Source organism: Manacus vitellinus, unplaced genomic scaffold, assembly GCF_001715985.3.
Source record: "Manacus vitellinus isolate BGI_N305 unplaced genomic scaffold, ASM171598v3 scaffold_2_pilon, whole genome shotgun sequence".
In the NCBI taxonomy this organism is placed as follows: Eukaryota; Metazoa; Chordata; class Aves; order Passeriformes; family Pipridae; genus Manacus; species Manacus vitellinus.
The window spans coordinates 16,761,925-16,788,762 of record NW_021940208.1 but is presented as its reverse complement, the minus strand read 5'-3'; the positions used below and the strand labels follow the sequence as shown (position 1 = coordinate 16,788,762).

The window sequence follows — 26,838 nt, the reverse complement described above, 5'->3', positions numbered from 1 at the left end:
GAAGACCCCATTCAACTGAAGCAGATTGGATTTGACTTGGAAATTAAGGAAATATGCATGAGTACAATTTAGTCAACAGCATCTGTACCTTTTAAAACATCTGATACACTTTAAATGGCAAACACTAAACACAATTTGTGACTCTTAATTGTTGAAACGCTGCATCGCAAACAGAATGAAATACAATTCCGGCACCAAAGTTGAAAAGCCCTCTATCCAACTTGAGAACTTCACATTGTCAAAATAAGGCCACATTACTTCTGGTATTCTTTATTAAAAATACTGCTGTACACATGAACAATGAAAACAGGATTAAAGATGAGTAACACATATTGGGATCATGACATTAGAACTTAACATACTGGTGCTTTTTAGGGGAAGCAGTTGACACCTGAATTACCGAAACAAGGGCAAATCAAAAATACATAGGTACCCTCAACAAAATATTTACAATATAGTAAATACGGCAACAGAATTTAAAACAGGTACAAAAATTAAAATGACCAACATCATATGATTTCAAAGGTTGTCCCTTCTGTGCTTTTAGCTGTAAAAATTTGGAAGGTCAGAAATAAATTTCCCATCTGGGAGGGCACATCCTGGTGACTCTTCTTTTAAATACAGATACACAGTTCTTCCTATGACTGCATCAAACTACAACTTTAGGACAACCTTCTAAATGGAATTAAAATGGGGTAGAAGGGCTCTCCCCAAAAAAATACCCAAGCTGAACTTCAGACTGTTCAAATCATTCCCAAATACAGATCAAATAAAATAAATAGAAAACAAAGCTCAACTTCTTTTTTATTTTATGTATTACCTGACACCAAATATCTTCTGGCTGACATTATGTACGAAAACTTATTAGCTGTCTACCTTTTTATTTTAAACCAAGTCCTGAGGTTACTAGGGGCTGAAGCAAACTGACATTATGCAAATACACACAGGTTTGCAATTTAGACATGTCTTGCAGAGGGTGTGCTGGTCTAAAAAGGATGAGAATTCAAGCCCTATTTTACCCCTGCCTTACACTTCCACAAAATATTGGTCCACAAATTAAATTTTCAAAGGTTCCCAAACCCCACAACTGAACAGATGATCCCCTTTCATTTTCAAAGAAAACAATACTGGAAAAAACCTCAGCCCGCTTATAAATTAAGCATTCCATATTTCTTCTAGAATACAAGTACTTCTTTTTTGTACAAAAGAATTACAATATGATTTGTCAAAAAACATAGAAAAGACAGCTGCTCTTCCTCAAATACATGAGCTAATGATAAAAGACTGTTTTGCATGTTCACTTTTCAAAGTTCCTGTTCCTTTTATATTAAAAAGAACATTCTGGCAACTGTTATCGTTTGAATATTAAACATTGTGTTCCTTTTAAAATTGCAACAATAATCGATTTTTAAACTCATCAACTGATGCTACCTAATGCGGATTCAACCACATTTTCTAACATGTGTAAAGCATGTCCCTAGTCTTCAAAGCTTTCGATGTGAAGAGAGTTGCTTTTTTCTTGATGCAAGTCTCAAGGCGGAGAATCATTTTAAAGCTTATAAAAGTGGACAGAGAAATATTAAAAACTTCTCTGAAAACTACAAATATTGAGAATTATTAAAATTGATGTCAGTAACATCAGTTGCAAGTGCTTAGAGTCTGTCCTGACCTTTTGAGTTTCCACATTTTCTTCATGGTGAGCACCCAGTGCTATTAAAACATTCAGTGCTGGGAAAGGATAGATACAGTCTTCACTACTGCTTTAAGAAAGGAAATTCCTACGTATTTGGCAGTCTTCAGTATCAAAGTGTAGGTGTTTAACTAGAAATCCCATAAATACCCAAGTTTGGAGACAACTGCATGTCCAAATATTAGAAAGGTAATTGAGGAGGAAAATTCCAGACTTTTGAGACTGAATTACTTCAGGAATATTCATGTGTTGAGTATTATCAAAAGTAATATTACTTTGGGCTAAGCAGTGACTGCAAAGGCACAGCAGATCATTATCCCTCCAGATTCAGGCCATAAAACTTGAAAAGCTCTTGATGCCAGACAACTGCTGTGTTTAGTTAATCTTCTTTTAACAGTGTCTTTGTATCTGTATCCAGTGTAGCGTACCATAATAAAGCTGTGGTTCAAAGAACAGAACTTTATACAAAAATTATACTGTAAATAACCTAAAGTAATACACTCCTGAAACTTCAGGCATTTAAACAATTTCTTTAAAAAAAAAAATCTATTAAAAAAATTGCATAAATGTAAATGCTTCTGACTACCAGGAAAACGTACAAACAGTTTTTAAAAGGCGCTGGTTGTGTTTAGAGCAAGTTTGATATGCTCCTTAAATTATAGATGTTTCCCATTATGCTATTTTCGTCACTTTGCTTAGACAAAGTTCAAATCAAATGACAGGGGACTTTCTTTCCTTTTTTGTCAATTCATCAATACTTCACTTGACTGGTTTTAAAAAGTTTTGCCTTCTCACATTTCTTTGAGCTAACAGTGGGTGGCATACAGAGCTTGCATACAACACACTTTTACAGAGGTTACGAACTAAATGGTCATTAATAGAACACAATTTCTATTAAATGATTTACCTGGTCCTTTATGCTATTCTGGGTGCAAATAATATCAAAAATGAATAAATTTTGCTATATCTTCCGTGACAAAAATGTATTCCAGAAATGTCCTTGCAAAGAGTTTCCCTTAAAGTATACAATGTGGCAAAACTTCAGAGATCAGAAAAGTCTTAAAAAAATTAAAATTAGTGCATATACAAGTGGAAAAAATAAAAGTAGGAACATCATGCACCTGATGTGTTCCTTAATCTAAAATAAATTCTTCACAGATAAAGCCTCCAATGGCAGCCTTAGCTCTAGGATAAGTGAAACATTCTTCCCTTCAAGTAACAGTGTACCTGACTGAAGTGCAAGCAGCTTTGCTCATCTCCTGTTTGTTTCCCAAATGTGAAATGAGATGACAACAACAATTCAGCTGTAGTGCAATTTGCTACTGGTTAAGTTCCTCAGCAATGTCCTGCATGCTTTCAGCAAATACTACAACTGACCATTTGCGGCTGCAATCAGTTCTTGAAAAGTATTTTCAAAGCAGCGCTTTAAATCGCTGTAAGTTACCACAAGTACACTCTTCTCATCTCTGGAAATGAGGCTTATTTTTTCTGGCACACCAGCATCTAACTGTAACAAGAATGCAAAAGATAAAATAAAAGAAGTGTGAAAGAAATGGCAAAACATTTCCCCAACAACAAAAGCAATCAATTTCTTGGCAAGTACATTGTTATGGTGCAGTTCAAATATGCTAACAGCACAGAACGGAAGGATCTGAATTGCACCACAACAATGTTCTTGCCAAAAAATCGAGACATTTTGGTCTTAACCTGATGGACATTCTAGACCTTAGGACTAGATTACCATTGTTTTCTTCCCTTTCCACAAGGCAAATAATCCTGCAATGCTATCCCCTTCCCTGTGTGGAAGCAAAATTTTCATACAGCTCCTGAAGAACAAAACTACGTTTGACATTACATTTACACATAAGATCCACAAGCCTCCATGTAGGGTAGGTAAATTACTTCTTGCCCACTCTAAAATGAGATAATGGATGGATCAGCCCCAGGTAGTCTGAAAACTGGTAGAAACCCAAACCTCACATTTTTAGCAGCACCGAAAGTAAACTAGTCCCTATATTTCCTATGATGTATGCTATATTTCATCCCTTAGGAAAAAAAGTTACCTTGGTATAATCCATAATCAAATAGATAATTTGCTGTTGAAGATTAAAGTTTGTTCCACGTTTGTTTTCATGTTTTGTTCTGACTTCTCAAATTCAATATGTACTTTAGAGATCTACCATTAAATCCTAATTTGGAACAGAGGAATATCCTACTCACAAGCTGAAGCCCCTTACAACACTGTATCTTATGTTCTCCTCACTTTGCAATTAACGTTCACCAATGGAGAACTGTCAGACTCAGTTATAAAGCAAAACTTTTGTAGCTCTGTTTTAGTTGATATGTTGATATTTCCAAATACTTGACACTATAAACTTTCTTGTTCCAATACAGAAAGTGGGGCAGAGACAAGTCGATACGACACTATCGATCCAATCTTTGGAAATACAACCTGAGCGGGTTCAAATATATGTATTATAATGTTCTAATGAATAGCAAAACAATTAAATTTGTCACCAAGATGTTCCACTAGCTGCTGTCTGGAGCAACACAGCAAGTTAGCAATTTCTTGTATTTGTCTTTTAAAGTAATGTTATGAACATAACCTTAAAAGCTGGAACCTCCACATTTTAAAGCTCCTGCTTTGTGAACAGCTTCAGAAGGACAAAAGCAAGCCAATTAGCTTCTAATTTTTGTAGAGTAGGGTAAAACCACCACTGTCTTCCACCATCCATCACAAAATATTAACACTATCAAGGTGTTTTATGAAATATTGTCCACTGTTCATTCCCATTATCATCATACAATAAATCAATGAATTACCTTAATGTAGGATAGGGAAGATCTGTATTAAGAAAGCCACACAGCTAACTAGAAACATCAATATTTATGGCTTTCTTTCTTTCCTCCTGTGGAGGCATAAATCAGTATCTCAGCTGAAAAGATCCCCAAAACACCACATTAAAATAAAAGATTTTTTTTTTTTAACAGAGTAGCTTTCATTCAAAAGGACAGACTTTGGACTGTAGCAGGAACGCCCAAATAAACTGGCACACATTATAGTTTTGGAAGTGCTTTTCAGAGTGTATTTCCAAAGCAGAGTTCCATAAGCCTTACATCTTTTGTGTGCTGAGCCCACAACCACAGAAGAGAAGAGCCTCTGTTTAAAAAGGTAAGCCATGAACATTTATAGAACAAGGCATTCTTTGATATTGTCTCTTACCTGACCTATGAATTCAGGACTGTCCCCTCTTGCTACAGTACTGTATGGGTCACTGCTTTCAAATCATGATGGCATTTCACTGCCTATTTGAATGTCAACATGCTTTCTTTTTGATTTAGCCTCAATCCCTTTAATGTCCCTTTTAAAGTGATTACAGACACCAACCAGAAAGACAAAAAGGAGGTTAAAGAAATGCACAGCAGTGGTCTAATAGGAAGTTAGAAGCCCTGACAATTTTAGAAAAAGATTTAACTGTAGTTAAGTCAGTTATTACATGTCAAAGGATCTGAATATATTCTGGGTTTTTTTGGGGAAAGTTGGCTATTCTAATCCTAGAAAAGAAAATACTGGGCACTGAAACTGTGTATTGTCAGTGTCTGCATCACCATTCTCTGCAGAGTGAGTGAAATGACCAAGCAGCTACAACAAAAAAAAAAAAACAAAAACAAAAAAACAACAAAACAACACAAAACAAAACAAAAAAAAAGGAAGTAGCAGCACCTTAGTCTCCTACTAATTAGTGAAGTTTGGCAAAACAATGTAAAATAAGTTGAAAGCTGATCTGCCAATTAAAAAAAAAAAATCAGCTCAAGTACTTTTTAATTTATAGACCAAGACAAGTTCTTTATCTACTGAAGATCTTGTGGTCTCTCACACATCTCCTGCTATTAACATGACAGTGCTCAAATACAATTTTGCTAGTGATGTAGCCCTTAGAAAACTGCAAATACCTTTATTAAGTCAACCTTGGAAAATGAAAGGCTGGAGAGGCTAGGGAAGTTACTACAGAAGTGGACTTAACATTTTAAGTCACAGAAATTTTCCAGCACTGTCCTAGAGGGCAAGAATTTTGCACAGATTTCTATTGCAGTTTCCCTCCTGTCTCCTACTCTGGTCAGCACAGTTTAGGAATGGATTGTCCTGCCATACAACCATTTTTTGTGATAACTATCAGTAGAAACCTCCCCCAGTTAAAGGGGTTTTATGGATCCTTTATGCTGTGTTGAAAAACCAGAGTAGCATAAAGGGACCAGCATTGCTTATCCACAGTATTCAATGCATTCTAGGATGAGAAGTTAATACTGCATCTCATGCTATATTAACAAATTTCAAGTTTTAATATTCATGTACTAAGTTTATTTAAATATTCATAAATGTTGGAATATTAGCTCAGTGAATACATTGTTTTCATCCAAAACAGGGAAAATAACCATCAGTTAAACCAATGGAATTAACCTGCCAATGCCAACTTGTGTTGCAGTGGGATACTATTTTAAAGAATGCTAACCCAAAAAATTCTTAAAAGCTAACCAAAGTACCTTGTTAAGACATGAGATAATGTGACTGAGGTCAATCCAAGGAGTACCCGCTTCTGTCACCTGATGGAAAAGGTGATCTCGAAAGAGCTTTAGTAAATACCTGTCTCCAGTTTCTGACCACGTTGGGTCCTTCTGAAACCTGGTGTAAAACAAAGGCTCATATTAAAGTTCAGTAAGTTAAGAAAAATCAATCCCCACAGATACACATGACTCTTCAACCTAAACTGAGTAGTCTGACTGCACTGCTAAGCTATCTGTTATAAACTGCAATTAAATTACAGTCTGCCCCTGTCACGAACAGAAGATAACACACTCAAACTTTCTTAGCTGCTAAAGCACCTGAAGCTAATGCCACAGAAAATAATGGAAGACAGCAAGAATTATCTGCAACAAATTTAATGCGTAAATGTTAGAAACCAGCACCATAAACATAACTGTAAGTCTATGCATAAGGATGGAAAACGGACCATGAACTTCATTTTTATGTGATTAGTTGATAGAAAAACAAGCTGAAAAATCACTAGCTTAAAACCAGTATCTACATCCTTTGCTACAGTTAAAGCAAGCTACAGATTTCCTCTAGAAGTATGGCCTCTCACAACAGAGTGAGTGCTAAGAGAAACCATACTAAATACAATGAAGCAACTTTGGCATATCTATTTGTAGCCTTCTCCTCTCCTTTATTTAAAATTTTGGTCAAAGTTGCTTATCTAGTTTTTCTCAAGGCTTCTTAAACATTAATTTTTCCAGGGGCAAACATAGGAAAAAATGTTTATCTTAAATTTATGAGGGAAGAAACACTGTATTGCAAACAGGGTTTTACATACTTTAAACCATGAAAACAAGTATTTCTTACTCAGGTCTCTCATTGATTGTTCCCAGTTTTGCTAGAAGCCTAAACAACCTTCCATTTTGCACCTCCTAGAAAACAAGAAAAAAGTTATTAAAAGTTTCTGAAATATAAAATTAAGACATTTATTTGCAAAAGGTACATGGTAGTAATGCCAAAGAAGCGCTATTAATTACAATTATTTGTTTATTCAAAGAAGAGGGTATAATTTTTTCAGAGATCAAATGCATTGTATTGTGTATCAGTAGTCCAACGCTCAGTTTAGAACTTCAAATTATAATGTGAAGATTCAACAACTAATGACACCTTGCTGCCCCAAAAGGAACTGGATAAGGCAATCTATTTCTTTGTGGAAACATAAGTCTAGTCTCTTGCCAGCCTATACTTACAGGTATGCAAAAACATAGTAAGTTAAACAAGATGAATATATTAATATATACATATACACACACAGAGTTACCAAGATATTTAGAAGTACAGTATAATACTTTATTTCAGGTTAAGATGAGAAGGAACATAATCTAACAGATTTGTTTTTCAGAAATGCTTTTTAGGCCATTATTAGCAAATATTTAGCAACAATATCATCAGACTAACATTCAAACTATAATTGATTCCAAATATCATTTCGAAACAAGTTTTTCCAGAACAGTTAGAATCTAAGTCTTAAAAGAGTATAAATGTTGAGTCCATAAATGACAATGAGCTCACATACAGGTAGAACATTAGAATTATAGATGCTTAGAGTACATGCAACTGAAAATTGATTTAGTATGTTTTTCCACATCACTAGGATACAGGAAAAAGAGTACACCCCAGCTTACATTAAACAAAAGATTAATTCACAGTGTAAGTCAAAGTTGTCAGGAAAAGATTCTCTCTGCAATGGCCCAGCTCTATAGGACTATTCATGCTAAGATGCATCTCATTCCATGCATGATAATATTGATTTCAAATTAATTCAGTCTGGAGTAGATTACCGTGCGAAGATGGGTAAAGTAGGTCAAGGTGATAACCGCTTGGCCTCAGACAACCTAGGGGTTGCAGACTTCTATTACTAGGCTAAAAACACACTGCAGAACAGCTTGTTCCACTACAGTACCTATACTTAGAGACTGACAAGGGAAAACCTACCTTGCCCAGCTAGGTAGGTCTATTATTTGGTCTAACCTCCAAATAATTTTTTGGTATGTGGTCAAATACACAAAAGCCAAAACAATACTGTCCTAGTTAGAACAGCTGGGACCTCAGCTCATCACTGTGTGGGTGTAACCCAAAACTGTGTATTCTATACCCTTCCATGCCATTTCCCAGAAACTGTTATCAATAGACCATTTACAGCAACTGCCCAGAGCATGCCTGACCCCTCAGGCTATAAGCTGAGCCTTAGAGGCCTGTGAGATAGGAGGAACTCCCCACCCTGAGGGAGGTACTGGGCACTCCTGCCTGAACCTGAGGATATATAATCTTGGGGTCTTGGGACTTTGGTACCACTTGTGGGATCCAGAGAAGGACCAGAACTTGGACTGGACTGTCATCACCACTCTCGACCAGACTGCGATTACCATCCTCGACCAGACTGCAACCAGCACTCTCACCAACAGGTTTTTCCCTCTCCTTTTACTTTTTGGACTCAGGGGGACCACGTGGGGCTCAGCACAGGGAGGGGGACCCAACAAACACCACTCTGTTCATGCCCCAGGGTGCTGGGTTATACATCTGGGTTTTGTGGGTTAAAACCAATTGTTTGTCTGTGTAATTGTATTTATTGTATTATTTTTATCAAACTATTATTCTGATTTATAATCTCTTTTGAGTTGGATTCATTTCCCCTGCTGGTTTACCTTTAAACCAGCATAAACACCTATGTGAAGGCTGCTACCTTGTAGATTCTTAATCAATGGTGACACAGCTGAGCAACAACACTGGCACTAAGTCTCCAGGTAGCCTCTCTACAGGCTTAGGAGCCTGTAAGGCAGGGAACTTTTCTACACAGTGGATCACAGGGCTTGGATAAACTGTGGCTTTGACTGCTATGACATGCATATGATGAACATAAAGGTGAGGAAGGAAAGTGATAGTGTAATAGGGTCACTGCTCTATGAAACATGAGCATTACAGGAGTAACAAGGTTACATGGCTTTGAGAAAACCAAGTTATTAACTACATACAAACCATTCCCAGCATCAGAAGTCCCTAAGCTACAGATGACTGTGTCCTTGGAGAATATAAGGAAAAAAAACAATCACACATGCTAGTCTTTTTCTAATACTCTCCTCAAAACATCTGCCTGGGGCAATAATGAAGAGAGCTTAGACTTAAGGGATACTGTAGCTCTGATACTATCAAAGATGTGCTAGTGCAAACAAGTTACAGTATGACAGCTAATTAAGAAGTGCTATTTATCACTGCCAGGTAAATAGCTATTGCCAAACTGAGGGATAAGCAACAACTTGGATTTGTAGTAGCTCTGCTCACCTGCCAGTGATAAGCAACTGCTATAAAGAACTTGACTAAAAACGCAAAATGCTTAATGCTGATTATAGGACAATCTCCATCTTTGCAATGGGAGAGGGTTCATCTGCCCAGCTTCATGCAAGCACATAGGGCCACCTTAAGAAGAAATGATCTTAAATACTTTTAGAGAAAGATTAGTAGTTGATTCTGATAAAGTGAGCACACAACATCTAGAAGTCTGCATCCAACATAGATACTGCCTGGCTCTTCTATAGCTCCTTGCTTCTGACAGATTTCAGTATCTTTCACTAAGGAGGAAAAAACTGTTATCCAACAAGCCTGGAGTGGAGAAATCAAGAGAACCAAGTCCATCAGAATCCCAACCACTGCTCTACTACCTCCCTCTTAAAAAAAATTCTCAACTGTTTACAATGCAATGGAGTCACAGTACTTGATTAAATTCTTACTTATACCCTATCCCACACATTTTCAGGGTCATGAAAGCATTCTGTAATGTATCTCAATCCTGACAGAAATCCTGCTATCAGTGGCTTCTAACAGACACCCTTTTCTGTTGAAAAAATACACACTGTTAGCACTTGATACCTTGACTGAACACTACAGACTACTCAGACCCCCACAGCAAGAGATGCACACTTCAGGGAAACTAAGCACGGTATCTCCATGATCTAGAATTCATTTGGAAAGGAAAACATAAGATTGAGAAGTCAAGTAACACTGAAACCCAAATCCAAGAATTTAAGAGGCAGCATCTGTTGCTGTATAACCTTTAGCACACACTACATAATCTAGTATGTGATGACATACATGGCCTTATTTACTCAGAATGCTACTTTTTAACTGTTCTATAAAGAACATATTTTCCCCAAGACTGTTGATTGGATATGATGTTACTTCAGTGAAATGCCAGCTGAGGACATCCTAAAACTACGGATTCTTGGAGCTTTTGGACTTTCAAAAGCCTGAGCTTAGGGTTGTCAAGCCTTCAGGCAGATTACTTAGGTTACTTAACAAACAGAAGGAAAAAAAACCCCAACAAAAACCAGTAGAAAACATTCCTTTTAAAGGTAAAGCTGTAGGAATACTGCCTAGAGGTCTTTCTGTAGGAATTACTACGATTTACCTTTGCTAGGTCTTCTTCTATTACATCATTTCTCATTTGAGCAGCATCCAATTGAGTATAGAATCGTGCACCAATCATAGGCATGATATCATTTACACTGCGAAGCCTGTTTTGGTCAGTCAGCAAATACCTGCCAAAATAACCCAACCCCCAAAAGATTACTTAAACATGTCACAAATGCCAGAGATTATATCCTATTATGATAACTATTTGACTTTTTTTTGTTTAATACACATAGTTGACAATTTTTGTCTTTCTTAAAAGATATTAACAGAGAAAACACGTGTTAACTTACGTGTATATACCTAGTCAGCCATTTATACAAGATGAGTGTATTTTCATGAAACTGTGCAATTTACCCCACTCAAACAGCAAGAACACACCCAAAAAAGAGAAGACATGCAAATTCAGATTGTAATGCAATTGTTTTTCAAATAAGGGAAGGAGCAAAGATTTCTACTTTTCCCACTCAGGTTGCAAGAGAAAGGCTGACTATACTGAAACAACACAAAATAATATGCTGCCAAGAAAAACAAGCACTCAACATTTTGGTCAAAAAGGCAATGTGCCTATTTCTCAATACTTTCTGAAACTGTAAGATAAGAGTAGCATATTGCTATTGTAGAGAACAGGCAGTGAAGCCCAGTATTGAAAACAACTTCAAACGCTTGTTTTGTTTACACTCCTAATTGTTATTAGGAGCTTTACCAGCATCTACAAACAAATTTTAAATCATAACATTTAACAATGCATTGACTGTGCAGAAAACTCAATGACAGTAGTTTTGTCTGTAATCTTACTTGCATCTAAAAATACCATTTATCATTTGCATTTCTATACGTAAAAGTAGTAATTTCCTTTAAAAGATTTAAGCCAACTTACAAAATCAGATTCTTCAGATCAGAGGAATAGTTGATTGTCACCAGTTCCATTGCTTTCTGCAAATTCTCTCTCTGAATTCCTGATAAAGAATTGCAAGCCAAAGCCAACACAACTTTCCCCAGGGAGATCAGATCTGCTTGCTAATAAGGAAAACACACACAGGTAAGATTCTTAGCATAGACTAATATTAGCTATGGTACCGGATGGTGTTAAAAAGAGACAGTTCTTCAATAACCTTAGAAGAATTTGAGCAACTAAAGTAAGTACTATTCAAAGCACAGTTCAATATGACTAAATTACAAGTAGTTAAAATGTACAGAGGAAAATGTGTCCTGACATCTAGCAATTTCTAGGTACTACACTTGTCTTCAAATGATTAAGATTTGCCTATTTTTAGCTTAAGGACAGTACCAGAGAGAATTCTTGTGTAGTGAGCAGAAGCTCTTCAAAGAGGTTCTTCTAACCATGCACCTGCCCAATCCTGAGGAGTCAAGGAGTTGGTAGTAAACAGAGAAAGTCTTCTCAATACAAGATGTAGAAATACAAGGATTATTTGTTAAAACAGAACCAGCATTTGCTGGACTCGTATCTTTTCATGACAGCCATTCAGTGTGATGCCACACCACACTCTAGCATATGATGTCTCTATTTTAATAAATTGCTCAAGTATTCTCATCTCTGATGGCCAGTGTGAAAAGATCTGAACTGCATGAAATAACTAGACAGGAACAGGTCTGTATGGCTGACAAACTGAGCAGCATCATGTTTTATGAAGAAATTAAACACTTTCCTTAAATGCAGAACTGGTCTGAAAAGATAAATGTTGGATACAGACTGCTCTGCCATAACAGAAAATTCTGTCAATTTTAACAGACAGTCACAAGAAATTATTTTGAAAAGCTGTAACAGATTTTAAAGTCCACTGCTAAAAACAGGAGACTAATTTAGTAGCAAACAATGACATTCATAGCAAAACCTAACTGATTCTTTCCATGGAAAGGCTTCCAACTGTACATAACTTGGCCAAACTTGAAACACCTGTAGCTTTCCATGCTGAATACCTGCCTCAGACTGAATTTAACAGTCAGCTACAGATACAAATTTAGGATTTTCAGGAGGGCTTTTTGAGAAAATATTTTTGAGAAAGTAAAAACATAAAAGCTACTAATTATTGAGAATGTCAGCTCCATAGCCTAGATAAAGGTCAAGCTGTTTAGCAGAGAATGCAGTCATATAAGGAATACACCTTCTGTCATTTCTGTAAGAAGGGCTGAAAATTTGGCAGCGCTGCAACATTAAAATTTCACAGCCTCTCACAGCTTTTCCACCCAGAGGTGAAACCATACTTGCTGCCTCTGGCTGCAGTAGCTCACCCTGAAGCCACATCTTCCAACTGCTGAGGGCCAGTGAAAAATATCAAACCTTTCCAGATCTCTCAATGTCCCTGCTGTTCCCATATCAAGTATGATTAAGCAACAAATTTGAACACGAATACACAGTATGTCAGAAGTTAAAAAGCATGATATTCTTGTAGCTAATGAAGACAGCAACAGGATATGGAAAATGAGACAAAAATAATGACAAAATGGTGGATAAGAAGGTGGGATTGGAATTTGCTAGATGCTATTTCCTAAGGAACCAGGAATTTCTGATTATCGGCATTCTTTTTTCCTTTCATTATGACTTCTGCCTCTAAAAGAGACTTGAAAGAAATAGGTGTTTCTATTAACCACAGCATTACTTCTTTCTGCAGTCCCCTACTTTACACTTAGTACGTTTCAACTTTTAGTAATTCATAAGAATGTATCCTATATAAATTCTGTATCATCCCACAACCCCAAGACACCAAAACTATATAACTTCAGGCAAGATTCTATGAAAGCAGTCTTCCTTTACACAGGTGTTTTCATAATACAGATTGCATTAGATTTTAAAAACAGTCGAGAAAGTATCTTACATTTAACATCAGCCAGGAAATTCTAAATTCCAGCTTTGTGGTTCTTTGAGCATTTGACTCACAACCTTAATTTTTGTTTGTTTTGCAAATTACATCTAACAGAAGAACTGGCAGAGAGGATAAAACACACCAATGCAGCCTCAAACACATAATTTTTAATTTACAGCCAATAATTAGCTTCTTTTAGCTGCAAAAGTGGTTTGGATTCATCCCACTTATTTTAGGAACTTACACTTTAAGCAATTCAGACAAGACTCAAGCTGGGTTGGAAAGGACCTCTGAGATCATCAAGTCCAACCCTTGATCCACTACCACCGTGGTTACTAGATGCTCAATGTTCGAAGTTTTACAGGTGCACAAAGACAGGTACTATTTTTTCTGTGGACTTGGAGAATCAGAATATCTCAAGCTGGAAAGAACTCAAAGTTTTCAGGATTTCTGAGAGTCAGGTTACTATTTTAGAAGAGATTAAACTACCATCCACTGACCAACTCTATCCACTCGGACAAGTAACATGACTTCCCCAAAGCCAGGGTACACCATCCTTTTTGTAAGGAAGCAGTCCACATATGCCCATTAAGCCCTAACTTCCCTCTGAAAACATCAACAGACTCAGTTTTTCCTGCTTCTAGGTAGAGAAAGGCTAAGAAGGTACACAAAAACTGCTACACTTCCCTTGAAGCAGGGACACCAGAAATAAATGCTGCATTCCTGTAGTAACCTTGATAGTGCAAGGTACAGATCAACATTGGGTACAATCTTGTTTATACTCCCTATAGTGCTTGGCATGCTCCTATGGATCCAGAGAATTTCTGCTATGGTAACCCATCAACACTGACTATCAAGTCATACTAATCTGATTCTCAACTTTGAGAAAAAGCTTTTTACCTTTTAAGTACAAGAATCCTTTTCTTCAAAAATGTACCTTGCACGCAATTAATAACAATGTAATTAGTAATTCATTCATAATTGTAACCTGTACCAACTTAATTTTTTATCTGCTGAAAGGTTTGCTAGTAAAGATTTTATTACCATTTAGTTCAGTGATAGCCCCCCTCATTAATGTCTCCCTGTTATCAAATGAATTTCAAGTATGTCAAGTGAGCAATTCAAAAGTTAATTGCATAGGTACCCTTTGCTAGTAATTTTTTTAATATTAAATAGGAATCTGCTACTATGCCAAATGCCCCAGAGATACCTCAACATTTTATACACCTTTCAGACACGCAAGCTATTCAAATAAATCTTATTTTTGACAGGATCCCTTTTCCATAAACTCTTTGAAACCAACATTACTTTTTTTGTTTGTTTGTTTATCCTGTTCCACTGTTATTCTTGCATCAATGAGCTCATGCACACTACAATTCTGTGGATTCACTTATCCTAAGGGAATTGCCCTTAGAAGTACCTCCAAGTTCCTACTTTTTGGTGGGTTTTTTTTTTTAGAGTCAACATTAATACTTGAGTTGCCACTTCAAACTAATTTATTTAAATTTGGGGAGGTGCATATGAAAATTATTCTGGTTTTCCAAGTTGAAAATATTTAAGCAAAAGTAACCTTATAGCCCTTGTTAAAACAATAAAACTTATGTGTTCTCTTATTTTCATAAAGGGGAGGACTCATGTTTTATTCCAAATACACAAATATTTATTAAACCTTTTTACTGTTTCCTACATCACCATTTACAGTTTTTCCATCTATACTTTGCAACTGCCTGACAAGACTTATGGACTGGGGGGCAGGAAGCCGTGTGCCATAATTTTTGCAGGTTTAACTCCTTGTTTTTAATGCAAGTGGCCATTCATATTCCATTTACTTCTTTTTAGCTTCCCTTATTGTTGCCTTTATTTAACTCTTATATGTTCATGAGATGTGTTTAACACAGACTGTAAAGAACAATTTCATTCCTATTACATAGCTCCTCACTGTTCTGGCCAAAATCTTTTCTCTCTATATTAACAATGGGAAATAGCTAGAAAACAACAAATCCTTAAAAACATACCTTCCTCCACTGAAGACAGCAATAAGGAAATGCATATTTGCTGGGCAGTAAATCAAGAGATAATCTGTATTTTTAACAGTTACAGGAATCCCAGAGGAATTCAGGCACTGGGTCATGGATCAAGAGGAAAAAGGACAAGCAGCAGCTGTGATTTTGTAATTTTATCTGGCTAGGGTAAACAAAGGTAGAAGATGAGAAATGACTCCTGAGTTCCAAGAAGTGAAGTCAACCCAGCATCTCTGAAAGAAGAAAATGGGCCTTGAAAGCCTAGCTCTTCTAGAGGAAGCAACAAAAAAGAATGCAATACCATATTTTCTAACTGCAGTTTAGATCTTCCAAACTATGTATTTAAGAGTACTTCTTTTCTAGTTTACCAAAGCAACATGAACAATTTGAATATTAACAACGTATAAAACATGAAAAACCATTCCCCCTAAACAGAACTAGGCATTATCAAGCAAGTCAGCTGCCAAGTGTTGGGCTGCTATGGTGGTTAGTGCTTTTGACAGATTTGTGTACCTGCAAGTACTTTTAGATTTGTACCTCCAAGTACTTTAAATGTTTCGCTTTACTTGAATGTCATAATATCTCAGGAGGACCCCTTTCCAAGCTGCAATTAAAACACATTTAGAGAAGTACTTAAGACTTAAAAAAAAAAAAAAAACTCATTACATTTTTAGGCATGGATCCCTTACTTGCATGTATTTCCATCTTCTCTCAGCTGTTTTCCACTAAATTATTACGAAAAGCTCACTGATTTGTAGCTGGGGACAGGGGGAGGGAGAACATGAAATTCTATGTTGTACTACTCAAAGTAAACTGAAAACTGAATCATTAAAAAAAAAAAAAGTTACGTTTGAGGACATGGTCTCCAAAAAGCTAGTTTCTGCTGGTCAAAGTTCAAACATTTTAGTTATTACTGGAAGACTCCGAATGAGCAATGTTCTTACAGTGAATAAGCTCAACTAATGAAAATAAATTAAATCTAACTAGCTACCGCAGTCTTTTACTCTCAGTACAGACAGGCTATGTGATGACAGCTGAAGTAATGTACTTTACCCTGAGGGGAAGTTAGGGAAAGAGGTATTCCTGTACACAGTGATGCTCCAGATGACTGTGGAACAGTTTTTGTTAAGTCTAAAGGGATTCTTCTTAATTCAGGAATTATGCAGAGTCCACACTTCAGAGAACACCAGGAGAGCATGGAAAAACTAGGAGACAGACTAAAATAAAGATACACTAGAATCTTTTAGGAGTGATGAGAAAGCCTAAGTGCAGCTAATTAAAAGATCTCTTACTCCTCTGTGAACAGGTATTCAACACTTAGTTATCTTAAAACAACAAAAGACAGAGCAAAAACTGTTACTGAATCATTATATCTCTAACACTAAATGTAAGATTTTTCTCTCCTTCATTTAGAAATTTTTCTTTCCAACCATTTCTGACTTGAGTTTGTTAAACACTAGTAGTTCAACCTGTATGACGAGTTTGATGAAATTTTAGAAGTAGAAGATAGCAAAATGAGCATTCACATTTCTAAATTACAAGCAAATTCAACTAAGTATGGCAGACCAAAGATCAAATCAGGAACAAAAAAATACAGTCATTTAGACATAGATACACTGACCTACAGTTTAATTAAAAGTACTTGTTTTCCGAAGAGAATCACACTGGTTTTCAGTACTCCCTGTGCCAAGTCACCAACCTAACTATGGCACTGTAGTCTTACCTGAAACTGAGCCATTAATGCCAGTGGATTATTTTGACTGTTGTCAAACGTCAAAACATCAAAAATTCCAACACAATTAACTCGTAATCTTTAGGTACAAAAAGAGAAAAGGAAGAAGTGTCATTAAATTTTATTGGTTACTCAATTTTTCCTCTAGCATTCATTGAATGGTTTGATACGATAAATGTAGTCATCAGTACTTAGCAAATTACTGTGCAGCAGAAAATACAAATTTTACTAGTTGATAAAACGCAGCAGACAGTATTCAGTTTACAAATAAATCAACAAATTTCAAAACTGGCACTAGTGTGTCTGATCTGTCGTTCGAGAATAATGTATGAATCTTCCCAAAATATGCTTAAAAAGATCTTAGAAAAAAAAAAAATTAAAAAAAATTACAAGCTTAACAGAACTTAGTAGCCATTTCTGTATCAGGTGCACAGTCAGCAGTTGAATACAGACCACAGTAACACAGTGAGAATGAATGCTTTCATTACCTTGTTTTGCCTGTTACTAGAATCTTTGTTGGATCCATAACTCTGCATGCCAGTCCTGCTGTATGAATGGTCCGTAATGCAGAGCTGAGCTGCACAATATATGCCCATATCAAAGACTCTGGAAGCAACCCAGCATGCTGCCGTGGTAGAGGTCCATCATGCTGACCTAGAAGCAAAACATCATAAGCATCAATAAAAGGTTACTGTGCAAAAATCAAATTACATCACCTTGAATTATACAATTAACTCATATATTCATTTCATTCAACTCTTAACAGTCCTTGAAAGACACATCTATTGTGCTTTAATGGTTGGTTTGGGGGTGGATTTTTCTTGGTTGATTTGTTTGGGTTGGGTTTTTTGAGAAATGTTGACAATTCATAAGCATTATTATTATTTTCATTCTGATATTCAGAGAAACAATGCTGATTTTTAAAGTTTAGAATGAACAATCATTACAACAACAGCACTGATCAGAAACTGCTCAGAGTAGATAGTACATCAAAATATGCAGGTACTTCATAAGTAAAAACGCCAGTATCCTGAAACAAAGAGCATGTACCCAGTAGCTGCAACAGATCCCGTTTTACCTTCTTTATTGCAGGAAGGTTTCTCAATTAAACATTCTCTATCATTTGATAAGAATAAGAAACTACTTTCAAGCTACATGGGCAAATCAGACAGGAAGGTTTTGTGGCTAAACATCACTGAACACAACTTCACATTTGCTCTGCTGACACAGCTCCCTGACAAGTCATCACTGCATGACCCCATTCAATGGGCCATGCGAAAGCAATGCATCACTCCCCTTCCAAATGGATACTTTTTCTTTCAAAAGTAAACCAATCCTTGCAAACACACACTCAAATTCCATATTGCAGTTTCTGAGTAATACTGAGCCACAGATGAAAAAATAAAGACATAGATAACAAATGTTATTTTTAGTATGATGTCTGTAATTTCAAAGAAGTTGCCACTGTTTGCATTGCACAAAGTTAAAGCAGAAGAAAACACATTCAGAGTAAGACGGTAGGTCTCAATTTTACAATCAATCACAGATATTTCAAGAGGTTGCCTCAGTATTGATTTTGCCAATTTTGAGACAAGTAATATCATCAGTACTAAGTAAAATCAAGTAAGCATCTGATTCATTTGTAAACTGACTGTACTCTTCTCTAAACATTTGTTTCTTGGTTTTGGGTTTGTTTTTTTTCCTTTTCCTACAGGACCATATCAGTATCTGTGCATTTGATCAAAATAAATATGTGTGTGTTTGCATGAGTACATACACACAAAATATACGAACAGTGAAAAAAGTGGAACGCATTAACAAAAATTTATTACTTAGGAATTTTACTGACTTTGGGGTGACAGGTTGGGAATGCTCTCAGCTTTCATTTCTGAGCTTGTTTGTCTGGTTTTAAACTTTAGTTCACTTTTCAGGTTTAAGCTTTTGTTTAGATTATAAAGATCAAGACACTGATTCCTCTAAATTGCAATAAGCTTGGCATGTCTACTGAAAGCTGAACATAATGAGATGTTGTTTGTTTTTTTCTAGCCTCCTGAATCCTGATGAATCATTATGCAAATCACTTCCCAAAAAACCCGCATACCAGAAGTCTCACATAGCAAACTTTTTCCATCATAATTCTCTCCTCTTCAGCGGGACAAAAACTATGATACAAAAAGGCTGAGAAGATATAACCTTCATTATTAGTCAAGGCTCTTTCTCTATTTACTACTTGCTGTAGAATACACTTTATATTTGGTAAACAGTAGCAGGTCTAATATGTTTAACAGGGATGTACATGGATATTGCAAGACAGTTACATCTATATGAAATAAGTAAACCCAGAATAGAAATGTTGCTACAACATCCCAGAGGGAGAGAAAAGCCAAAACTTGGGAGTTATTTTTCTGCATGTACAACAGCATTTGCACTTTGATTTTCAAATAAAGGCAATGTAATCCAGAGAATATTCAATATAAGCTGAAAAGCTGAAAGACCAGAGTTCAACAAAGTTTCTCCTCTGCTAGCAGAAAACGTTAAACAATGCTATTTTACTACTGGAAGGACTCCCTTGAGGCAACAGTTGACTCTAGGCTGTTGGTTTCACACTGGTTGGCTGCACCCCATGTTCACATACACTAAAGGTATAAGCTAAAACACTGGAAAAAAATCCACTTTTGAAATGTCCTCTTACAGATCTATCTGTTCAAAATATGCAAGATGAAAAGAAGTTCGGAGTGCTGCAATGCTGACTGTGAAATATGCCCCATAAGGCCCATCAGACCTGCCAGAGATGGCAGCTGAGCAAGGACCCAAGGAGATGAGACCCAAAAGCTCACTCTTCAAGCAAAACACACAGTTGAAAGCTGTCCAAACAGTGCTGAACACAATGAAAAATATCACAAGAATGTAAATAAAAGTTATCAAAATGATCAGGATATTACTTTAAAGAGGTATTTTAGAGATTCCATGGTTGATTTGCAAAGGCTTCCCACCACAGGTTGAATCCACAGCCACAAGAAGTAAAATTTCAGATTGTGTTCTTTCCACCTATTGCTGGCCATACTTGCCTCCGAGATGCAGAACACAGACACTAATGGAAAAGATTAAAAATTTAAGAACTGCCATTTCAAAAACACAGGTTATCCATTAAAAATGCTGACAATTATTTTTAAGTTCTGTGGTATGTTGTTCTCAATGGAACAAAAAAAATAACCCTTTGCACTTGTATGCATGTGGAGTTTAAGTTTTTCCTAGTTAAAAAAGTATTCAAATGCAATTCTGTTCTCCAGAGAAAGTATGAATCCAGGAACAGTCCTGGGGCAGGACAGAAGACCTGGGACCACCAGCAGTAGGACCTGTTTTACATTATCAGGAACACCGTCAGAAAGCACGTTAAGAAACAGCGATTCTCACACAGTTATGAAAAAACAAACAACATTAGAAGTCCAATGAAAGATTTAGCTGATCACTAAATGGAACCTCTCAGGCTCATAAATCAGTCTTTTACATTGATAACTGTGAATTGTTCTGTGTTTACTTAGTGTTCCTGAGTTACCTTACTGAAAGTAAGATAAATTCAATAGCCTTCAGTTCTCTTTCTTCTCCAGGGAAACTTGGGCTTTGGGTTTACATTTCCCAGTTTTCAATATACAGAAAGGTTCTGAACCACTTAGAGTGTAGCAGTATATTTTGTAAAAAATCTGAATAACCTGAAAACTTGAATTTACTTTGAAAAAGTTGCAGCTTTTGGCAAAGGTATTTTTGGATAATTATTAGTCACATATTTTATCTTCAAAACATCACGCTGACTTTCAATATTCATATATTCTTACCCTTCATCACTGTCTATTCATCTAGTCATCACACAACTTATTTCTTTTTCAATGAAAGAGGTATTTTATGATAAAAAGATTCAGCATCTGAGGATGCAAAAACTATAGAGTCAGCAGTGAAGTTCGTTCTTGTGCATTACATACCACTATTATTGTGTCAAAAAGAAAGCAAATTTCCCAGACCATGTTTATCTTCATTAGAAAGCATTTGTTTGCTGAAGAGAAGATACTGTGGTGCTGAAAACTCCTACTAACAGCACACACCCCAACATTTAATTACTCGGAGTGTTTAAAAACAGACCAAAGGACATATCAAAGGCATGTTTATCTATGCCAACCACAAAACCTCATCAAGACAAACCTTACTGGCAGCTGTGAATAGTTACTGTTAGTTTGCCAGGATTTTCTGGCTGGTAAGTTTTAAAGTACATACTTTCAGAATTCTGTTTACCATTTAATTATCAGACTGTTCAGAACAATGTTTCAGTACTTTGGGCTAACTCGCTAATGCAAAGAAAACTTAAATATGAGAAATATCAGAAAAGTGCGAGAAACACAAGTGTTCCAGAACAACAGATTTAATGTTTAGAGTATAAAGTGTATTGAGGAAATACAAGAAATGAGAATCAAATAAAAAGGAGCTTTTCAAGTGCTCCAAGTAGCAATTAACTGAAAAGTCACACTCCTGATTTTAAAACTTGTATAAATTTAGTAAAATTCAACAGAACAATATTGGATTATCACACTGTACCACCTAAAGAAAGAGGAGATTTCATTGCATAAAGAAGCAACAATTTCTACAGCATTCAGGAGTTACAAAGACATTATTTACATTCACATTATAAAAATAAACATAAGCTGCTATTTTCCTCCCCCACTCCAAAATCTCTTTGAAGCTGATTCCGTAACATGGTCTGTAAATAACGCAGCAAAAAAACCCCACCCAGGTGACCACACTGACACCAGTGACATGCAAGACAGCCATGTAAACCATAATCCTCATCTTTTAACTGTCAAGGTCTCGTGTTGCCCACTGAAGTGTTCAACATAAATAAGGTTGCATACCTGAAATCAAATTCTGAGTTCACTGATCAGGTTCACAGTGTTGTGCCTCCTAAAACCTTTAAAAGCAATTGTACTAATCTGGGCCTCATGCTGCAGAGTACCCAACTTCCATCCATTCCCCTGCTTCTCTTGGGAGTCTCCTCTAGGCAGGCAGACGGCCAAGAAACTCTGTGAGGGGATGGAGAAAGGATCCGTGAAGGCAGGCAATTCTGAGAAATCAAGTTATAGGTATGCAATCTTATTTTTCTCTCTTAAATTGCTCCTTCTACTGAGGACCAGACTAGAAAGCAGCAGTTACCAAAAAAGAAAGGCCAAAGCAAAGATGTGCAGAAAGATTTGGCAAAATTTGGGATTTCAGGTGACTTTTTCCCTAATTTACCTAATAAGAAGATTGGAAGAGCAGATAATGAGAAGTGCCATGAGGCAGGAGACAGTTATCTTCCCTACATATCCCTTTAAGTTCTGTAGCAACAGAACTTCTTAATTAAATAATACTTTGATGTGACTGAGTAGACACTGACGTCTTATTTCTAATTTCCCAGACCATTCCTGCCTATAGAAGGAAGTTGTAGTAGGCCAAATAAATGGTCCTTATAGCCCACTAGCCTGTTTCAAAGACATATACACTAAAATCAGAACAGTAGCTTGTAATGGATACCTAAGTGTATAAATATAAGTAGAATATTCTATTAGCCTCCAATGATTTGCAGCCCAGAGAACTTCTGAGGCAGATATTGTGTCTTTGCAGTAAATAGTCCTCATGTATTTCTCTTTCATGAGTAAGACCACTTTCCCCTCAAAACCAGGCAAACATCAACAATAATCTGTGAAAAAGTTCCATTGCTTAATTATCTTTACACAGGTTTTGAATTTGCTACCGGTCTAGTTTCATTGGTCAGTCTTTAGTTTTAGGCTGGAAGAAGCAGCACACTACTTTTATTCATTTCTTCTCTATCCCAGCATATTTTTCAGATACCTAACATATTCCAGTCATTTTTAACCTCATTATATTCCTTTACATTTTTAAAAGCATGAAAAGTAGCATCCCACTTCGCTGTTCTTCATACAACTGTTGCATGCCTTTGTTCATCCCTGTCACCTCTTCTCAGCTTCTTTGCTGTTCTTCTACACCCTTCAAAATACAATAAGGAGGACCACAACTGCAAATAGGAGTCTATCAGGCACCCACATCTTGAATACAGTATCTTCCATTTCATTGTTTACTCTTTTCTTAATAATATAAACCAATGTGTTTCCTACTCACTGCTATTCAGCAAGACAACAGTATTTTCCTTAATCTACTTAACTATGGCCCCAGATCTATTAATGAGTGGCAACAGCCACAACAGAGGTCATTATTTTATGTTTGAGGATAGAGTTATATATTTCCCCTCGATCACATTGGTTTATAGTACATCACCTGCTAAATTATTGCTAGAAGCACCAGCCTTGTAAGATCCTTCTGCAATCCATCACAATTGGCCTTTGTTTTTAACAATCCAAACAATTTGGTATTACCAGCAAACTTTGGCAGACCATTAGTTATCGTCAGTGCAAACAAGTGAATGTGTTAAGAAATACAACTCCCAGCACATATTCTTGTGAGACCCCACCAGTGATCTTCACTGTGAAAAGCAACTGTTCACCCTCACCGTTTCGTATCTTCTAATCAGGTATTATCCTAACTGAGAACTTTTTCTTATCTCATGGTTACTTAGGTTCTTTTAAGGACTCTGTTGGACTTCACTGAAAACCCAGGGTCTTATCTATTAGGTCTTCCTTCAAAGAAGTTTAATAGATTAATGAGACATGACTGCCCTTAATAGGACCAAAATTTAATTATTTTTCCAGTGTGACAAAAGAATGTATTCCCAAGAATTTTATTATAACTTCTATTATTTTATCTAGAACAGACATCATTCTTCTATAATACTCTAGAGGTACAAAGACATAACAAGGACTGATTTACATGGAAATTGAAAACCATGACTGGGAAACACTCAGAAGTCTAGCCCTGGACTAACAGTCATTAACCTGGCAGTAGATCCTCCAGGTTGATCTCACCAAATTTGTTCCACATCAGGCTCATTGAATCTGTAGTTGCATTTTTGATTTGCCACAGGATATGACTTGTCAAACTAGGGTTTCCTCTGTCTGAGATACTACCACCAAAACCAGTGGTGGAAATCAAGTTCCAACTTCAGTTATACTGGTCAGCTCAGTGCAAAGCCAGTGAGAATTATTCAGTATATAAGGTATCTACAAGTCTTTGAATGTATTCACACACTACTAATCCATTACACTCTGATCTAAAAGATGCCAAGTAGAGTTTTATATCTCAACCTTTGAAACAGATTGAATTCACAGCTAAAGGCTCTAATTTCAAAAGGCACAAGAAAAAAACCTTAGCTTCTGCTTCCATTGACATGCTGGTAGCCTAAAGACACTTAGGGAAGATTTATTCTAATACAAAAAACAAGGCCCAGTCATAGTCCTCTCATCCTCCCTACCTAGTGCTGGATCTAATTTCAGGGTTGGTCCTGCAACAAGCTGGAAGTTGGGGCAAAGAAGCTTCAAGGGTATCTTCCCACTCTAAGTCTTTCTGTGATTCTGCTCAGCTGTGACCATTTTTTTTCTCAGCATGGCCCTGTTGTGTTCTAGGCAAGACCTGACTGCAGTTTGTGGGACTGCAGGGGTCATGAACTGGTCCTAATAGGCAGAATGACTGGCAGCATACTGTTTTTGAGAGAAAGAGGCTCCAGCCACAAGGACATGAGCTCTACTGGGCAACTTGCTGAGCCACAGACCATGCTGTGACAGGTTTATGAATGTAAATGCAGCTATAGTGACTCCATTGAAGCCATATTATAAGCACCAAAAAAAACCCCCAACCAACCAACCAAAAAAAACAAACAAAAACAGAACAAAACAAAAACAAAACAAAAAACCAAAAACAAAACAGACCTACGATGTGAAGTTGGTGTCTGAAAAGAATATGTTACAGGGATTTTTCAATCCTTGTCTTGTCTAATACTTCACATTTCAAATCATCAGATAAAATACTGTCTAATTAGTCCTCATAATACCTAGTGATAAAAAAATAGAAGTGTAGGACACCTGAACATCAAATTGACATTACATGTCTTTTACAACTTTGGAATCGTCGCCATTAAATCTTAGTGTTACCTGGTGACAGTCCTGCTATTAGGACAACTGAATTCCTGGCTCCCAGTTCTGTTTCAGCTTATTTCTATTTCAAAGGACTGTAATTCCCTTACACACTGATATCAATTTTATACTTGTCTATTAATTTTAAAAAAAATTTTACAAGTAGAAGGTAAAGAATAGTTCTTTCATACTAATTTACTTATGACATAGCAGAACTGATTATCCAAAAAATTAAGTCGAACAACTATTTCTGACCAGATATTTACTGAAGTATTGGAAACAGTGTACAGTATTGTATGATAACGTATTTTCCTTACCCCACTTCCGTTTCGTGAAATAGGAATCAGCACTAGGGTCATTGAAGTGTCTGCTCATCATAGTCTCTCCTCCAGCATGAAAATCATATGCAAACACAAGAGCTTAAAAACAGAAAAGTGATATTTGTTAACTCAAGCATATTTGGAAAAAAGTATCAACACATCAGCTGGGGGAAAAAAAAAACGAAAAAAGAAAAACTTACAATGTTCTCCAAAAGCTTTAGTAGTAAACACTTCACGCAAAGTTACTATATTTGAGTGCTGAATTTTTTTCCACATGTCAACCAATATCATGCACTTTGTGTTAACAAGACGAAAACCTAGAAAAAAACCAAAACCCACGTTTTAAAGTGTCGTGTTTTAGAGGAGAATTTTTTACTCTAACTTTTCTTCTGAAACCACTGAAAAGTGACCAGACATTAAAATACGACTAGTATGCTTAAGAATGCTAGTCCTATTGGGACAACTCAATTTTTCTCACCATGTATCCTCCGAAGGCAATATGGCAGGTCATCTTTACTATTTACAGCTTTATAGCATGATGTAATGTACCCAAAGTTGCTTGTTTTCTGTATCCGATTGGGCGGTGGCAGTGGTTCCAAAGGGAAGAGACTGTGGTAGCTATCCACTTCTGCAGGAACTGCTAAAATCAGTTTGTAAACAGAAACACATTAGGCCTCAGTTGACTTTAAGTTAATACATGAATTATGTACACCATCTTTTAGGTGCGTGTAAAATTAAAATTTACTATTTTTGCTTTAATACCAACATATAGGTTCCTAGAAGTGATTCAACAGAGCTAAAATAAACATATTCAGGAGAACAGTTACACTAAGTAAAAAAATCAACAGAATAGATGCACAGTTCCACCTGCCATTTCCTCATTTACCTTAGAAGTTCACCCTTCTGAATGACATTTCTTTGGGTTTTTTCCTGTACTGATTCATAAATAAGCACCAATTCCTCTACAGATTTCATACTACAGTAAGAACCCCATTTTCATCACAAAAAAAGCAAATCTCAGTCTTTTGTGTTTTAACATGCTGGTTTAGAAAACAGGCAGAGAGAGGTGCTGAAAGTTTAAAAATCAGATTAAGAGATCACCCTTGCAAGAAGAGATATACTTGTACTTCATCTGCATTAAAACACTAAACTGCATTTTTTTAATTGTATCATATTATACGCACATTTG

The 26,838-nt window shown here is 36.4% G+C and overlaps 1 protein-coding gene across 1 annotated transcript in view; it reads right to left on the bottom strand.

The window, feature by feature from the left end:
* Window positions 1-258: 258 nt before the first annotated feature.
* PAN3 (poly(A) specific ribonuclease subunit PAN3) overlaps window positions 259-26,838 on the bottom strand; it is a 78,950-nt gene continuing 52,370 nt past the window's right edge. Inside the window, exons 11-20 of the mRNA XM_018070939.2 lie at window positions 26,128-26,289; window positions 25,850-25,966; window positions 25,647-25,748; window positions 17,752-17,917; window positions 17,255-17,342; window positions 11,566-11,705; window positions 10,684-10,813; window positions 7,089-7,153; window positions 6,233-6,371; window positions 259-3,197 (exon numbers count right to left, since the gene is read on the bottom strand). Coding sequence (XP_017926428.2) covers window positions 3,057-3,197; window positions 6,233-6,371; window positions 7,089-7,153; window positions 10,684-10,813; window positions 11,566-11,705; window positions 17,255-17,342; window positions 17,752-17,917; window positions 25,647-25,748; window positions 25,850-25,966; window positions 26,128-26,289 — 1,250 coding nt within the window. The 3' untranslated portion in view covers window positions 259-3,056. The remainder of the gene's footprint in view (window positions 3,198-6,232; window positions 6,372-7,088; window positions 7,154-10,683; window positions 10,814-11,565; window positions 11,706-17,254; window positions 17,343-17,751; window positions 17,918-25,646; window positions 25,749-25,849; window positions 25,967-26,127; window positions 26,290-26,838) is intronic.